Source organism: Gambusia affinis, linkage group LG23, assembly GCF_019740435.1.
Source record: "Gambusia affinis linkage group LG23, SWU_Gaff_1.0, whole genome shotgun sequence".
NCBI lineage: Eukaryota > Metazoa > Chordata > Actinopteri > Cyprinodontiformes > Poeciliidae > Gambusia > Gambusia affinis.
In genome coordinates this window covers 8,389,300-8,406,572 of record NC_057890.1, presented here as the reverse complement: position 1 = coordinate 8,406,572, position 17,273 = coordinate 8,389,300, and the positions used below count along the sequence as shown (strand labels likewise).

General features: G+C 38.7%; 3 protein-coding genes across 11 annotated transcripts in view; 2 read left to right on the top strand and 1 right to left on the bottom strand.

Annotated features, from left to right (window-relative positions):
- The window catches only part of ccdc146 (coiled-coil domain containing 146), a 102,609-nt gene extending 96,343 nt beyond the window's left edge, over window positions 1-6,266 (top strand). For 2 of the 7 annotated variants that reach the window (XR_006369820.1, XR_006369819.1), the window contains exons 28-29: window positions 4,377-4,492; window positions 6,220-6,266. The gene's annotated coding sequence lies outside the window, so the exon portion shown is untranslated. Of the gene's footprint in view, window positions 1-8; window positions 120-4,325; window positions 4,493-6,219 lie in introns of all 7 variants that reach the window. The other 5 variants (XR_006369821.1, XR_006369818.1, XM_044108610.1 and 2 more) reach the window with 3 other exon arrangements.
- Window positions 1-17,273, bottom strand: part of LOC122826578 (gamma-secretase activating protein) — a 32,963-nt gene that overhangs the window by 11,728 nt on the left and 3,962 nt on the right. For 2 of the 3 annotated variants that reach the window (XR_006369823.1, XM_044108622.1), the window contains exons 7-26: window positions 15,991-16,060; window positions 15,809-15,858; window positions 15,387-15,497; window positions 15,246-15,302; window positions 15,118-15,164; window positions 14,922-15,007; window positions 14,776-14,778; window positions 13,076-13,153; window positions 12,892-12,972; window positions 12,298-12,390; window positions 12,051-12,219; window positions 11,067-11,157; window positions 8,309-8,378; window positions 7,646-7,725; window positions 7,448-7,528; window positions 6,756-6,878; window positions 6,447-6,502; window positions 4,770-4,801; window positions 3,073-3,134; window positions 1,530-1,625 (exon numbers count right to left, since the gene is read on the bottom strand). Coding sequence is in view for 2 of the 3 variants with exons in the window: in XM_044108622.1 (XP_043964557.1) it covers window positions 1,530-1,625; window positions 3,073-3,134; window positions 4,770-4,801; window positions 6,447-6,502; window positions 6,756-6,878; window positions 7,448-7,528; window positions 7,646-7,725; window positions 8,309-8,378; window positions 11,067-11,157; window positions 12,051-12,219; window positions 12,298-12,390; window positions 12,892-12,972; window positions 13,076-13,153; window positions 14,776-14,778; window positions 14,922-15,007; window positions 15,118-15,164; window positions 15,246-15,302; window positions 15,387-15,497; window positions 15,809-15,858; window positions 15,991-16,060 (1,536 nt within the window). In the remaining variant the exon portion in view is untranslated. The remainder of the gene's footprint in view (window positions 1-1,529; window positions 1,626-3,072; window positions 3,135-4,769; window positions 4,802-6,446; window positions 6,503-6,755; window positions 6,879-7,447; window positions 7,529-7,645; window positions 7,726-8,308; window positions 8,379-11,066; window positions 11,158-12,050; window positions 12,220-12,297; window positions 12,391-12,891; window positions 12,973-13,075; window positions 13,154-14,775; window positions 14,779-14,921; window positions 15,008-15,117; window positions 15,165-15,245; window positions 15,303-15,386; window positions 15,498-15,808; window positions 15,859-15,990; window positions 16,061-17,273) is intronic. The other variant, XM_044108623.1, reaches the window with a different exon arrangement.
- nampt1 (nicotinamide phosphoribosyltransferase 1) overlaps window positions 12,931-17,273 on the top strand; it is a 29,523-nt gene continuing 25,180 nt past the window's right edge. The window contains exon 1 of the mRNA XM_044108626.1: window positions 12,931-13,058. Coding sequence (XP_043964561.1) covers window positions 12,987-13,058 — 72 coding nt within the window. The 5' untranslated portion in view covers window positions 12,931-12,986. The remainder of the gene's footprint in view (window positions 13,059-17,273) is intronic.

The window sequence follows — 17,273 nt, the reverse complement described above, 5'->3', positions numbered from 1 at the left end:
ATGGCCAGGTGAAAGAACTGAGAAGAAAAAGGGACACAGCAGGCATTGCCTTCAAAAACAAAACAACTTTTCAAGATTGCAGGGAAGTCCGTTTTTCAGCATGCTGAATGTAAAAAAATGTATGTAAAAATTACAATGTATTCTATTTGTCAAATGCCTTTGTCTGGTAAAGTCCACAGATGCTAGTAGCACTTTGTATTTCATGTCCTGGGAAGCTTATCCTAAAAATAGAACTTAAAGTCCACCTCTATGGTTCCATATACTTAAAGAAATCGCCCAGGCTAAGTATGAATCATCCAAAATTCATACAGAGTTGCCTAATGTTGCTCTTAAGCTCAAGGTTTTCCCATCTCAGTCCCTACACGTTGACCTCTGCCCATGTTTAGACCTTTCTGGCTGTTGGGTATTTGTCAGGCTAAAAGCCACCAGGGAGCCCTGACAAGCCAAACTTAAACCCTGGAAAGTGACTCTGGAAGTGCTTTTGCCTCTGACGCAATTACTTTTGGTCTACTAGAAGTGTGAACTTATCATACCTTCCACTGTGAGGTATTCCAACACATTTTCACACAATGAATTGTGGTTAGGTTTAGAAAATGACAAAGCATAAGGTAGTTTACAGGGTCTTTTAAAAGTCTTTCCCAACTCCGTCACGTTAAATCCACGAACTTCAGCTACTTTTACATTTCATTATAGTGATTGGAAGGGAAATCGTACGTAGTCCTTTTCACTTTTCTTTTCATTTTTAAGCAAAATTGTTGAAGCTCCGTGTCTTTGAATGAGGAGCAACTGTGAGCAGTAATTTGGATTGTCATCCAGGATCATCCTGCATTTAGCTCCGTTAACCCGTTAACTCTGACCATCTTCCTTGACGCTTCCCTATAAAAGCATCTCTACTGTAAAAATTCTAGCTCAGCAGTTTTTCAAAGTGATTTTCTTTTTGTTGTTGTTATTATTAGTTTTGCACAACATTTCTGCAAGACGATGAGAATTAAAGTAGCTGCAAACTATCTTTTCGACATTTTCTATAAATATGGATCACCCCACTGAAGAAAATGTAGATTTTCCCGTATGGTAGTTCTTAAAATAAATTAATTTCCTACAACGGATAGGAAATGAAAATGGAAAACAATGTCATTTTTGAAAGGGTTAGAGAACATTTGTGTGACAAAACGTAAAGATTCCACCGGTTAAAATCCTCAAAAGTACCTTTTTGCTTGCAACGCATTATTTTTGAACATAAACACAAACGTCACTCATCAGGTACCAAAAAGAAAAAGAAAAAAAAACAAAAAACACTTGTTTTGGAAATCTCAAAGAATCCTCTTAAGGCTTCCAGCAAAGAGTCAAACCATCCAGTTTTAAGTGCAGGCCTGCAGACTTCTTGTCCACTGAGCGATTTCTGCTTTCACTTAACCTTCCGAGAGTAAAGGGGGAGGGGGGATTTGAAATAAATATAACTTCGAGTTCAAAACCACTTTATCTTTAGCCATCTCACACACGCACACAAAAAACATGCACAGTGCATCTACCAGCTTGGCTACGTAGTTGACCACCAGCGAGTCGATCTTCTTCTTCCCCAGTTGAGGCAGATATCTGTTGAGATGTTCTCGAAGTTTGTCGACTGTCTGCAAATACAAGACACACACACACACACACGCTCTCGTTATTTTTTCAGGACTTTCGGCTTGAACTTTGACATATTTGCATGCTTTATGCAGATATTTGAGAGCACTCGGCTGGGGGGGTCAAACAGAGCGCACAATGGAGTTTTCCTTCAATTTCCAAAAGTAAATTCAATGGGCGAGAGGGGGCAGAACCTGTGGACGTGAAAGGATGGAGAGGCTAAGAGAGTCTAAGATGAGCAGGGAGGGGGCAAATAAGTTTCAGGAAACAGATTGAAAGCCTGAGGATGATGTAAGTAGGACAAGTAATGGAGGGAATAAATGGAGTGAGATCAGAGGACTGGGTCATCCCAAGAATAGCTTAACTGAACTCTATTAAATTGAAGCTATCTGCTCTTTAAAAAACTATGCTGAGCAGAGGGAAAAGTCAAAGATATGAAATTGTCCATCAAACACGGCAGAGTTTAAAAAAAGAAGAAAGAAAAAAAGGCAGGACATGGACCTTAAGCTGCCTCTTTTGTTAAAGAGTCGACTCATTTGAAGCGTAACGGGAACTTCACTATAACAGATGACTGCAGCGAGGGAAATAACTGGTTGTCAGCATTACACTGTGGATTTTCAATGATCTATATATCAACCTGCTCCATTGTAAGGCGGGATCCACTGGCAGCAGCTGCTACACATTTCTCGGGCCGTCTTTGACACCGGGGAGAAAATTGACACGTTGGGATTCGAATTAACATAAAGAACGTGTGTGTTTTAAAAAAGAAAAGAAAACTGCTGATAAGCATTTAGGCACTGCAGTGACCAAATGTTAGGATTTAATTTTGTAGCCTGACATATCTTAGTACTAGCTAAAGCAACCCAAAACCTAATTGAGATATAATCTAAATAAATAAAAAAAATGTCATAAATATTGACGAATATAGATCTTTTAGCTAAAATGTCAAGTGAAAAAGTTACTTTAAACAATAGCACATCCTACAAAGCATTCAAATTTTTTTATCTACGTCGCTAGCAACATTGATTTAGCGGTTCGCACCCTGGTCGTCATATTAAAATTGGTAGCAAATCACTCCCCGCAGTGGCATTATCACGGAGCAACCGCCGACGTTAAACCCTTTTTTAAGGTTTAAACTGCTGTGCAGCACATTGGCCCTCATCTTAACATTGTATCTTTACTCTAACATTTTAAAAGGCAGCTGTTTGCTTTGCCACCTTATCAATTTTCAGTTGATGTCGGAGGCAAAAAGAGGAACGGCATTTCTAGAAACACGTCCCTGGTCGCCTGGTTCCGTCTTCAAAACAGGAAAAGAACTTCCTGAAATCGTGGAAGTGTACATTTGCCTAACATAGCATGGTGGCACGATATTTTACTTCAGTGAGGACTCTTGACGTGTTCTTTGAACATTGCGAGTGCAATCTTGTAGCCCTTGATGGGTTTTCTCACCAGGCCGATGAACGCCCTTTGTTGATGGTCCTCTTCTTGAAAAAGTGGCACCAGCTTTTTATCTACAGAAGAAGAAAAAAAATATGCAAATATAAAAATATGGTTCTGAAGTAACTTCTGATGACAAAGCTAATTTGATATTATTCTAGATAAAAATGGGGAGGCGGGAGCAACGCGTTTTGGCCAGTTAGTGAGACAAAAGAGATGATGACGATTCATTTGGTGCATTTTTAGTTATTTATTATTTATTTTTCTTGCTTTAAAGATACATCTCTTAACCTCAGGGATTAGGAGGCAGAAGTCCAACTGTGCAAAGTCCTTTCATGTCAGTCTCATGAAAGCAGATCTTGCTTCATCTGCGATACTTTGGACGCTCTTGCATACACAAATACACACCATCTTTGATCATACACACAGAAAGCAGCCTTTTTGATGTTATACCCTGACATGCTTCGGCTATATATTGCTCCATCATAACCAGGCCAACGTGCAGATTTAATTTGCAAAATGCATGTCTGCAACAGGTACATCTAAATAAATTAGAATGACATGAAAGTCAATATTTTTGTCCCTCGTTCCAGAAACGGAACCTGATGCACTACACAGAGTGAAATATTCTGAGCCTTTAGTGGGATTTATCTGTGTCAGCCAGAAAAGTTACAATAAAGTATTTCACTCTGTGTAATGAATCTACAGAATGAGTTTCACTTCCTGAAAATGTTCAGCTTTGAGTCTCACCGACAATATTTATATGATGTTACTCACACTTTGTACACTAGTAAATGTAGATGAACTCTCTCTTCCTATCAGCTCTTGGACGTTCACCTTCCCGTGTCAAAGAAAGACATCATGAGAGCATGATTCTGCCACCACCATGTTTAACAATGACTGGTATATTTATATCTCTAGCTACAAATATCTCAAGTTTATTTATAGCTTGAGATATTATTTTATGGCATTAATACGTTTTATAAGTGGGATAAATACAACTTTCTTAATTTTTAAAAGTCATTTACTTTTTATATGTTGAACTGAATGCTCTGAACCCTCCGCCTCCTCCCAAAACATATTAAATGTTCAACCTTTTCTGCTAGATACAGTCTCATAACATACAAAAAAGTGAAGATGCTCATGATGCCGTATCACAACTGTAAGGAGAAATCGAAAGATAGTAACTTATTTTAAAAATCCACTTTCCAGATGCACACTTTCCAGAGAATCTCCCTGCTTTTGACTTTTCATGTCTTTTCAAGTGAATCTGGGGTGTTGGACCTTCTGTGGACATAACCAAGTTTTTTAAAAAGTTCCACATTAAGGTTTGACGTATCGCAGCTGCATTCGAGCTACGAGAGAGACAGACAGACAGACAGACGGCTGGAAGAGAGACAGGAGAGGAAAGTACCTCATTCCCCGCTGTTATGTAAGTTTCACATTCTTCCTCATTGTTTCCTGGCTAGTTTCACTTTATTTATCCCTCCTCTAAATTCCCTCCTTTTCAACTCTCCCCTCCATAATAAATTGACTCCAGTGTGAGCTCTCCCCTTGGCACCTCGCACAAACGCACTCGTGCAGCGCTTTGCCTGGCGTTAAGTACGAAAGGGGGTTTTGTTGCGTCACGCGCCGGAGCAAATGTTGCGTTGCCTTTCAGGGGATTTTGTTTGCGAGTGAACGTGAGTGCTCTCTTTGGTTTGGCTTACCGAGGCACCAGGTGTCAACCACTGAGAGAACCCTGGAAATAAGAAGAGAGACGCTTGATGAAAAAAAAACAAAAAAACAAGACCTCAAGTTGAAATTTCTTTTATTTTCTTAGAACAGTGAAATATGAAGCTGCGCTGCCTCAAAAAAAAAAAAAAGAGCTAAAACTATGGAGGTGTGATCCAGTTCAGACATGAGGGGGGGAAAAAACTAATTATTAAATGTTTTTTATGCTGTTTTGTTTAATTTTCAGCAAATTTTGACATCAATTAGTGCAGCACTGAGGTGCAACAGCCGAGAGTCTAAAGTCACCACGGCATATTTGTTGTTTGTAGAATAATATTAGGTTGAAGGAGCAAAATACATGGAGATATTGAAAGATGAAGTATGATTGCCTGCAAAAATCTAATTAACATTTAACAGAGTACATTTCAGTTTGGGGTTTTACGTGAAGAATTAAAAAAAATAAATAAATAAAAAATGTCGGGTAGGGATGCACTTCTACAAGTCAGAGTATCTGCACATCTCTATCCACAGCCAAGTGAAGCATGTTTATGAGCCAGCAGACAAGAAGAACAGACTGAGCAGCACTTGAACTACATCAGGGATGCATCATTATCCTCTTGTACTTTGCTTTTAGTGAGCACTGCATGCATGCTGCCTCTTCAAAGACTGTGTGAAGTGCCAAATTGTAAAGGAGTGAGGAAAATGTTCAAGGTTTAAATAATTGGGAGGAAGCAGCGGAGAGTTAGGGGCTGAACTGGAGCTGTGCTCTTAATCTTATTGTACTGCTTACAGTGCAATGACAATAAATCTAAAAGTCAAAAACACTGCACCCTGAAAAGAAATCCAGCAACACCACATATACAAAAAAAATAAATAAATTGTGGCGATGGGAAATAAAAGTGGTGGCTGTATTAAGGTAAAGCCAAGAATTTAGAAGCGTCGTTTAGAGGTTTCGAAAACCACGAGACGTTTCTGTCCCTCAGTGCCAGACCAGAAAAACAAAACAAAATTTAAAAAAAAAAACGCAAAAGATCTAGTGGAAACTAAAGCGACGACACCCATCACTCTAAAAAAAAAACGGCAATTTAAAGCTGCAGTAGCTAGAAACAATCTGGCTAGAGAACTTGACTAATTATATGAAATAACAGCAGATAACGCCATTGTTATACAGTTTTACCACTGCCATTGTCACTGCCTGTTATGCCACTAGTTTTACTTTATTGGCTCATAACTACTAAGTGGTAAATACTATAATACTGTCATATAAGATCAAATTTGTATGAGTTATTTTTGTAAATAGGTCAATGTTTTTTCAATGCCATTTTGTGGAAAAATGTTTTATTTATTTTTAGCTAACATTAAATGTTTTATTCTTGTAATGCGTTTTAATTGTCATTATCAACTGGAGGTGAAACCTAAGACTATTCATTTTTTCATCTAATCTAGCAACTTGTTATCAGACCCATCGGATTTCATCAAAACCAGGGCGGGGTTAAAAAATTACCACAAGCTTCTAAACATCGACCTCCTGAGGTTTATGATTTACTGCCTTTTGTTGGTAAGATTTCATACAGATAATGTAGAAAAGCAGCGATGCGGCTCCTCCCCCCTGCTTCAGGTCTGCAAGTTCGGAACATATTTCTTAACAGATTTCCAGTGGGAGGCGGACCTACTTCTTTGTGTTCTCCTCCAAGTGATTCACATGGCTGGAGGCTTTGCTCTCGGACCTCTGAAACAACAACACCACCATCATCATCATCATCATGGGAGAGATGAAAGTACACTGACATTGTTGGACTAAACCCACAGGTATGCTGACAAGGACATCCAGAAAAAGACACCTCCACATTAGCTGGCCATTTTTAGAATGAAACTGATGAGTCAAAAGTGATTTACAGTAATTTATATGCATGAAAGGTTTTTGCTTTTTACACACACACACGCACACACACCTACACACGTACAAAAGCACAGCCACTCACCAATTTATCCCAGTCGGCCCGGATGTGTGAGGTTCTGTATCTTGGGTTGGAAACGGCGTTCAAACATTTCGTCCTCTCTGTGTTCCACTGCAGCTCTGCCCAGAAACCGTGGAGCCGCGCGGCCTGCCCAGTGATACGCGGAAACAAACAAGGTCCAAGCAAGCAAGGACAAACCAGAGTGAGGATAATTTGCAAATTAGCTGCACATAAACAGAAACACAAGCAGATGTCAAATTATATCTTTATGTCCACCATTGAAAACGCAGCGAATCGGTGTGTTTTTTAAGGTTAGCGAAGGACATGGACCACATGCGGTTCTTGAGTAAAACAGCAAGGTTTTGTCTAATATGTAACACGAAAATGTGTAAATATTCTGCTACTGAGACAATAATATATTGATTTTTAACAGGAATAATCACCTGCAGTATGTATCGTTTGAATTTTCTCTGAAGAATTTAAAACAGTGCTTTAGAAGAAAATGTCAAGTGCTTATTGTTGTCACTAAGCTGATGTTAGCTTGCTAAGAAGTAAGGCTATCTGCTCATAGCTAGCCTACAGAGTTAAGTGACTTGCTACTGGGCAGTTAGCAAAACATGCTAACTGCCCAGTGATGTTTTGAAACGTTTATAGCTTAATGAATAGCGCTCATTTAAATGTATTAAAAAGTGTGGGTTTTTTTTTTTTTTTTATACCTTTCCCTTAAAATCAGGCACCACATGCAGCTCTGTGGTACACAAAACACCAGGGAGCTCCAACAGGCAGGCTGGGACTTCCTGAAACAAAACCACACTAAAAGTAAAGGCCACACATTTCTATGACACAAATTGCCTCTCTATGTAGAGTGGGATAATCTAGTTCGTGTTTGACCATTTCAGGTTTGTGTGTGGTACCTTTTTTTCAAACAAACAGGAATAAGGCAGGACTTTATCCAGGCCTAGAGACTTCTTATAGCAGATTCTAAACAAAGATGCTGCACGACAGAAACATACATTAATGTGTAAATATAGAGTACAGACACAAGCTGTCGACAAAAAGCTTTGTCAAAAATGATTGTCTACATTTAGACTTGAATGCAATCAATAAATCTTATTGCCAAATCTTCATCTTAAAGAGCACAAACTTCTAAAATCATATTTAATAGACATCACCTTTCAGCAGGGATAGTAACATCTTTGTTAATTAAAGACTAATAAATACAAATGTATTAAAATGTTCTGTTTCGTTCCTAAAACCTATTTGCTTTCTACAAGAACCTAATCATCTACAGTCTGTGTTCAGCCAGCTGCAAGTCTCCAAGGTCTCAAGAGAGAGAAAAAAATTGATCTATTTTCTAAATGCCCCGATTTGTGTGGGCGGCTTGGCACAGGTTTGCGAGGAGAAATTTAAGAGCCAAACAGAGTTGATGAAAGAATTCGGCTTTGTGTAGACTAGATGTAAGCATTCGAGTTGTCAAGGGCTGAAAGAGGTGGGGGGGGAAAGAAACGGTAGTGAGTGCAGCAATAAGACTCTAAAAGGAAGAATAAGCCACACTCAGGAGGCTCACGCTGACTGACCCAAAATGAACTCTTGGACCTGATCGAAGGACTCAAAGGTGTTCGTGTTGTCACACAGCCATTCGACAACCTGGAATAAAAATGAACACAAGATGGTTAACTGGACAGGAAGTAAGTCCATAAAATAGTTATTAGCTTCTATAACTATGTAGAAATGGCTGCACAGTTTATTGTTGTGCATATATTTCATAGCTTGCATTAAAAAAATTTAGATACCTCATGCATTTGGATTAAAGGGAAGCTGGTGGTAGCAGCTAGCTGAGTTAGCTTATCATAAAAATAAGAGCCAAAGTCAGTTTTATACTGCAGGATATCATCATTTATAGGTTACATATTTGACATCCTTTATGGCCTTTTTACGTTATAGAAACACTACTGCTGTTATTACTTCAATTAGTGCATATGATTTAATATTCTGTACAGTGTCCTGACCAGTGTTGGCATAGTTACTTTGAAAAAGTAACTTTAATCGGACTACTGATTACTCCTTGAAAAAGTAACTTAGTTATATTACTGACTACTTGATTTGGAAAGTAACTAAGTTACATTAAAAGTAACTTTTTAGTTACTTTCAGCAGCTGCTAACAACAATGCTGTGAAAATCACATTGAGCTTTGCCAAAACTTAATTGTAAGCTATTTTATAATGGTAACATCAACAATGTGTCTCCAGTGATAAGGTTGAAGTGAAGAGGAGATTGTACAAAAAACAGTACAAAAAATAAAAAACGTGAATAATTTGTGTGATTCACTGTTGTCTGGAAAACTCTATGAAGTTTTTTTATCCTCTCCCCAGCCTCCAGGTTCTGCGTTAGGGCCCTGCGTTTGGTATAGAAAGCGCACAGAGCTCCTCCTGCGGCTCCATAACTGAGATGGCTGCACAGATTTGTGACACTTATCTTAATATTAATAATTATAGTTGCGTTAAGTTGTCATTATGATTATTGGCAACTACGGACACGTTTATTCGTGGCTGTTTTCACGTTTATTGCGCTGTTTATATTGGTCTCGATGTTTGCAGTTTTCTGGAGCGCAACGTGAAGCTTAACGTCATTCAGAGGTAATACATTAACTTGACATTAACAAAGACACAGCGGGACGGATCATCCGGGAAATGATGGACAGGGAGAGACTGAGTAAAACTACCTTAATGACGGACAAATTCTGGGATTTATTATGAGTCTCTGCTTATTTCCAAGCCCAAATGAATAACTTCACGTTCAAAAACGAGCCCAAAAAGGCGCAACCCGCCACTCATTAAATCTGCAAGCGACTTTAAAAGAATGAAACCCAAAGCCGCTTATAATAATCGGACTTGGCGACAGAAACTCAAAATAGTTCTAGTTTTTCCACCAACAAAATACGCATCTCCCTCCATTGTTTACATTTCTGTCGCATAGAGACGTCGGTCACTCGACAAGACGCGTAGAGGAAATACGATTAAATAACTGAAGAAGATAGTAACGCACCGTGATTTCGATAAGTAACTGTAGTCTGACTACTGGATTTGAAATAGCAACGCGTTAGATTACTCGTTACTGAAAAAAGTGGTCCGACGTCGGTAACGCGTTACAAATTAACGCGTTACTGACATCACTGGTCCTGACATAAAGCAGCACTTTGTTTCCCTGGTGTTTTGATTCTGGACCGTGCAAAGTGGACAAATCTGTCCCAAAATTATTCTTCCATAAATCTGACAGAGGGCTAGACAGTGACAGTAATGTGTTCCCACATTAAATATAACAAGGCTGGATGTGTTCTTAGATTTTCAGCAAACTTCCCCCATAATTCTTATTGTAACAAAAAAAAAAAGTCTTGTCAGATCAACTGTTTTCTGGTAGAGTTTTAATGTTTCTTTAGTTTTATAATCTACACCACAAAAACTTTTAATTCTAACAACCTTCAGACTAGCCTTCCCAATAGTTGCATCTCATTTAGGTGCTTCGAACAAACAGATTGTCAGTTTGAGGGAATCGCGCAGCGTTTCCCTGAAGCTGCAAACTCATCTGAACAGAGCCAAAAACATGAACACGCAATCACATTTGCTAAAGGTGCTGTTGTGCTGAAAGCAGGCCCCCATAAAAACAAAGAACACAGATCCCAAACGCGGTGCGGGGTGTCCCAATTTCTATTGTTGGGTGCCCTACTCAAGCTGGTGAGTCATTTAACCTTTAAGGAAATTATTTATTTCATCCATAAGGGCAGCTGGAACATCCTGTTTTAGATCTAATACTAATAAAGTCTTAGTCGTACTCAGCACAGTGTCCAAACCAAATATCAAGCCATTAATTTCTGCCGTTGACTCTGCCCACTTGTCTTCTCTCACTGGTTTAATCACAACTTCAGTTTAATGTTTATGTTCCTCCTACCTTTCTTTCCCCAACTCAAGGTTGACACCTACAGCATTTCCACAGAACTGCACAAACAATGAATTGCCCTATGAATTATTCTTATGAAATCAATTTTCCTAAAGGTAGATATCCATGAAAGTAACCTAAGTGTATTTGTTCTCTTTCCTTCTTTCTCCTCTTCTTTGCTTCAAGGAGAGCAGATTGATCTTGTGCTTCTTCTTTTTCCAAACCTGGCAACAATCAATGACTTCACCTTTCTTGATTTTCTTTTTTTTTTTTTTTTTTTTTTTTGCGCTCAACAGATAATATCGAAATGCACGGCCAGATGCGAGCGTGAGCTCCGTGCCTTTGGACTCTAAAGGTCAATATCTTTGTCCACACACTTCATTATACTGTCTGCATGCGCACCTTCAGCTCCAGCTTCGGGTCATCTCCCATGAAAACCAGCAGGCAGTGGAGGGCAGCCAGGCGTCGGGGGTCGGTCCTACTGCTGGGACACCTTGGGCATAGGTGGAAAAACATGACATGTGCCTTTAATGTGAGCGGATGCAGATGAAGAGGGCAACAGTTGACGTTACGCCGGTGTTAGTAGTTCGAGGGCCCTTCGATATGCAAACTCGTAGCAGTAGAAAATCGGTCGTTTTCTTCTTTTTTTTTTGTCTAAACATTGTAGGGTGTAAAAATATTTCCTCACATATCCCTAAAAAAGCCATGTGAAAATAACAACCTTTAGAAATCAGACTTGTAGTTGTAACTAGAGACCATGCCACTCAAAATGGGAATCAGACATACAGTTGCTACAGAAACAAACGAAGGAGATAAGAGGAGATTCTGAGCATGGATGGAGCTAATTACAGGTCAATCTATAAAGAAATCCAGTTAAAGGCTTCAAAAGTTGTTTTTTTTGTTTTGTTTTTTAACTGGAGGATAGTGACTGGCCTAGTCAAAGTGTAGATCTAACTCTAATTGAGAATGTCGTGAAAAACTAAAAAATTTAATGTTTGTCAACACTCTCCAGCCAACTTGAGTTGTAACTAGACAGAATGTGTAAAAGTGAATCCCTTTGCTTTGAGGAGAAAACCTCATGAAATCAGAGGACAGAGCAACTTTGAGTCCGATGGCTCTTCCCGGTCTGTATGCTTCCAAACTTTGTGGTTGAAGTCAAATTTATTTAAAATTCAGGAAGTGTGTACACACGAAAACAACTCCGACAAATAGAAAATAACCCTCCGTTTCCACCCGACTGCTTCTTTTCTAGCAATGTTCCACCATCTCTATGCTCTCATATCTCTTGTCTATTTACATTTAAATCACCAATGTCACCATCACTGCACTTCGAGGTGGGAAAGAAAAAAAAGAAAAGAAAAAAAAAGAGTTTTGCATTGCACTCACCGGGGACGCGCATCTGACCTGAGGATGTGCAGCAGGTAAGCCGGGCTAAGCTCAGCGGTGTGAATCGACCCACTTGCCAGCTCCAAAAGGCGAACACTGGTTTCATCATCCTTGTGCATCACGGTGAGAGCGTCTGACTGAAGCTGCGCGCCTAAGTTGACATCCTGACCTTTAAAAATTGACAAAGCGGACACGGACGATGAAGCGAAAGCAACCTTGAAAGTCTAGGCTTTGAATTGTGAGTTACCGGTTAGAAAAAGGGAGTGGCACAGCAACTCCTGCTGCCTGGTGTTGATGCAGTGCAGGAAACAACCCCGCAGATAAACCAGCATGTAGTAACCTGCATGTAAAAGCAACGCAGCGTCCTAGTCAGAGAGCATGTTCTGCAAAAGAGATGTTTCTTAGACACCAGGGCAGTGGTGTCGAACTCATTTCTGTTTTGGGCCAAATCAAGAGCATGGATGCTCTTAAAGGGCCGGTTGTGCCAGAATGTATTGATTAAACCTGTTCACAAACTGTTAAAATATCAATAACTCCTAATTATTAGCACAACTTGTTACCCTTTATAATTTTCAAGCAGTTGATAAAATTTGTCAGTTAACAAATAAAAAGTGCACTGATTTGATTGATTACATAATATTTAGTCTGGAGTCTAGGGGGCCACATAAAAATCTATTGCGGGCCAGATTTGGCCCACGGGCCTTGAGTTTTACACACGTGCACTGGATAGTAGCTCACACGATGAGGTTGAAAATAACACACTCCTCCCATTCCTTCACAGTCAAAGTTACAAATTGAAACATATTCTGGTGTTATGATGCATTTCTGTGTGTGCAGCGACCTATGGGGATGAAGAGCGGATGAAGCTGGTCTGAATTCAGCGCGTCGTTTCCGAGGGACACTCTGAACCTCTTGGTGCAATCTGCAGGGAGTGAAATGTTCCCACATGATCGGGATGGGATGAGTCCAGAAAGCAGGAATGTACTGTACCGTGAGCCGAGCAGAGAGGTAAGGGGCGTGCTCACCTTTGTGAACTAAAACCACAACGTAGGTCAGTTCCTGTTTGTCCGTTAGCGGATGGCTGTAGCAAACACACATGCTACCTGAAAAGACGAGCCGAGAAAAAGAAGTTTAGGAGTCATGGATTATAAATGATCTACTTTAATTATAATTAAATCCCTCTGCATGTGCGCGCGATTAATCAAACGTACTTAAAAGGCCAAGAAAAAGAAGAATGTAAAGTTTCTGATTTGGATTCCAAAAGCAAACACCCGACAGCCCAATGCATAAATTCGATACCCTGGTAATTCTCCGTTTCATTTTCTTAAAACAATATCATTTTTATGGAAACAACAATGAGGCCTGGACTTTTTTTTGTTTTGTTTTTTTTTGTAGTTTCAATACTGCTCACTCCTCTCGAACAAATTTCTTCCTCAAAACGGTGCATGATCATGCCCACTTCTAGCATCTGACCAATATAAAAATGTTCTCACTATTTTAAGTGTTTTCCAAGTGCACACACAATAAGCATTGGGAAAATAAGAGTAGCCTAAGGGGGAATTTTTTTTTGTTTCATTCACTATCATGTTATCCACTCATCCATGAAATTATTTAAGCAATTATCACTTTAGAATCTTCTGCCCCTGTTTCATTATGAGTGTTTGTATTTTTAGCATAAATGAAGTAAACTAAATATTCAAAACTCTGAAATTGCCGTGCAATTCAATAACAAAAATGTTTCAGACAGTCTGATAGAACGTAATTTTTGTTCCATCTTCTGCCGTTTTTTTTGCATTTCAACAGACATCTAAAAATGTCTTCATTTTTGGTGGGTCTATAGCTGTTTGTCTTGTAAAGTACCTAGAGAATATTCCAACATTTTTCTCTACTATCTTCCTTTTATTTATTTTTTGCCTTTTACACACAAGTCTCAGTATTAGATAAACATTGCCTACATTAGACAAATAAGAAAAAAAAATTTAATGGAGGCTTATTATGAATATGTCCAAACAAATCAAGGTCAACGTATTCTTGTCCTATTGATCTGACATGGTGTTTTTTATTGCTTTTTACTGGAGCGAAGACCTCGTTTATTTATCAGAACATGATCCGTGTGATGATTTTCTGATCCTCTGAGGTCAAATTTGCCATCTTGTTTAATTTCACACACGCACACACACGCACACACACACACACACACACACACACACACGGTTCCCTGCGAAATGATCCAAACCCGTTGAACTTATTCACATTTTCTCATAAAAAAAGCAATCTTCAACTCTGTTGGGATTTCACTCGATTCTGAAGTCGAAGGAAAAATATATTTTGTGTTTTTAAGATACAATATAAACAAAAACAGTGCAGCATTTGTATTATTGTATATTGTATTAAAGCTGGAAGTCTTTTGGTGTAAATCTCTACCATATTTGCAAGTATAGAGATTAAAATCTTTCCCAATGCATCAGATGGGATGGACAGCATCTACACTTCCATGTTGTACTTTAACAGGAACACCTTTAGAAACATGGAAAAACTTTTTTTTCCTTCCACTTCACAATCCTGTACTAATTTATTTAACCGCTCTAATTTTTTTTTTTTTTTTTTTTTTACAGAGGTTTGTGGTTCCATCATGACAAAACTTAGAAAAGTTCAAGGAGTTTGGTCAGGTGTTGTAATAAAACCCTTCACCATGTGCTCTTATTGAACTACATTATGGACTTACTTTCTTGTTTTCATTGAGAAACATAAAACACAAAAACACAAAATGTTATACATGTACATTTTTTTCTGTCTTTTTTTTTTTTTTTTTTTTTTTTACCAAAGAAAGAATATGTATGAACAGACAGGTGTGAAGTGTGAATATGTTACCGTTTTGGTTTGTGAACACCTGCATCCTGACAAGCTCCTGCTCAGGTTTTTCCACATGATAGTGGTCAAAACCTAAACTTACAAATCTGTTGAACACACACGCACACACACACAGGTATGCAAAGTCAACATTCAAGGTCAAGCTCAGTACTGAATACAGATTGGTTTTCAGCAGTGTAAACAACGGTTTGCCCACCTGACGGTGTGGAACGCATTAGCAGGCAGCTTCAAAACGAGCTCAAACTGTGAAAACAAGTGACTGTTATTGCACGGAGATCAATGATGCAAAATTGGAATCGTTTCTAACGCCAAACGATGGCCTACCACAGTGTCACAGCTTTGGTTCGGGTAAAACTGGATGCATCTCAGCACGAACCTGTCCTACAAATCAGATTTTTATGCATCTCGTGTTATTTACGACCACATTAACGAGAGGGAAGACGGATGTATTTTTGTATGTGCCACCTTGCGCGTGAGACAGTAGAGCCTTTGTGTGTGTCCGTCCCACTGGGCCCAGCAGAAGTCCTCTAGGAGCCTCTCCGCCGTCCTGGACAAGCGCTCGGGATTTGAGATCACCTGGTTCACGCAAAACATTCACGGTCAGCCTCGCAGACGCGCCGAAATCTTAATGCGAAATCTCCTCTGGAGGATAACGCACTCTGCACACGCTGGCTCAGGCTTTTTTGAAACGGTGCATTCTTTTGCTCTCAGCCTCTCTAAACGCTTTCCGATGGGCTTCCTTATTAATCATTGAGCGTTTGCTGTCTTGGCTGCACCGAAATCCACATAATTTATCCGCAGGAACATCCAGAATGTGAATCTGAACAAACCCTAAACACAAACTCCTTATTTAGAAAAGCAGTAGTGAGGAGGAATCTGTAACTTACCACTCTGTAGCCTTCCTGTTTGCTCAGAAGCACGTGGTACAAATCCACATCTGAAACATCAATCATGCATCGATAACTCAATTAGTTTGTCCCCCCATAACTTTCAATTTGGTTTCATCGTGTAACTTGCAGCTGAGCATTAAATATACACCGCAAACAGAAAACGATGCAAGAATACTGACATCCATCTTCAGCGAACAGCAGCAGATGGCTCTCCAGCGCTGATTTCGCCTCGGTGTCTTGATGGAGGAACTGAAACAAACACGATGCGGATTAAACGTAGAGTCCACGTTAACATTGATAGAATAAGCCCTTGAGGACGCACCATTTATATCCAACGACGGAGACTTTAAAAAAACAGCTACAATATTCTGACTTAAAACTTTTTTTTCGTGTTTTGTCTAATATTGTGGTCATGTTTTATGTAATAACTTCAATGAAATGGAAAAATGCTTGTTTGACATGGTTAATACAAATTAAATGATGCATATCTTTACAGATTTAATGCGCCTATAATGGCTCTGTTCCAGCAAATGTAAACAGCCTTTAAACAGATTTTAATCGTTGCCTTAACTTCAGATACGGGTAAGCTTAGCGGTGCAGCCATTTAGTTTTACCCACCTGCTGATTTATGAAGACCAACACATGTATACATGTCTTTCCTCTTTTGGAGAAAACAGACCGATATGTGGGTAATATCATGTTGACTTTTTTTTTCCAGGGAAACGATCAGTAATTAATTATTAGTTCAATTTTAAATAATTTCAATGTTTATTAAATTGTAATAATATAATTGTTTTAACTGATTAATTATAAAATTAGAATCTACTTCAGATATTTTCCTTGAAAACTAAATTTTAAAAATGCAAAAATTATGAATTAAAAATATGTTCATTAAAATATTTGACCTAGTTCTAAAAATAGGTCAAGCATCGATTACAAAAAGGCAAAGAATTAATCGATTTTGGTTTCCAAGAACTTTATCCTTGCATAGTATTTCTTATTTCTGGGATTACAATGCATTGCTTTGAATTACCTGCAGGCTGAGATGGTTTATTTTTTTTGTTAAAACAATGAATATTCAAGTGTGCTTATTTGTAGAATCCTGATTCTAATATGGGTTCATGTAAATTTAAAGACGACTTGATAATTAAGGCTCTAATCCACCTTAAGAACGCATAAAGATTTCTCCTGGATAATCTGCATCCTAAATTAGTTTAGCTTCAAAAGATAAGACATCTCCATGCGAGATCGATTAAAGGCGTGCAGTAGCATGTAGAAAGAAAGACGTGATCATTAGATTTAACAAATTCAAATAAAAAAACATGAGATAAATCTGACTTCAGGCTAAGGTGCCGTTGAGATAATTGGACAAAAATAATACCCTGTGTACCTTTTCCAAACACGGTTACCATATTTAAACAAGCAATATCAAAGAATGTTTTTTTTTTTTTTACTATTTAAC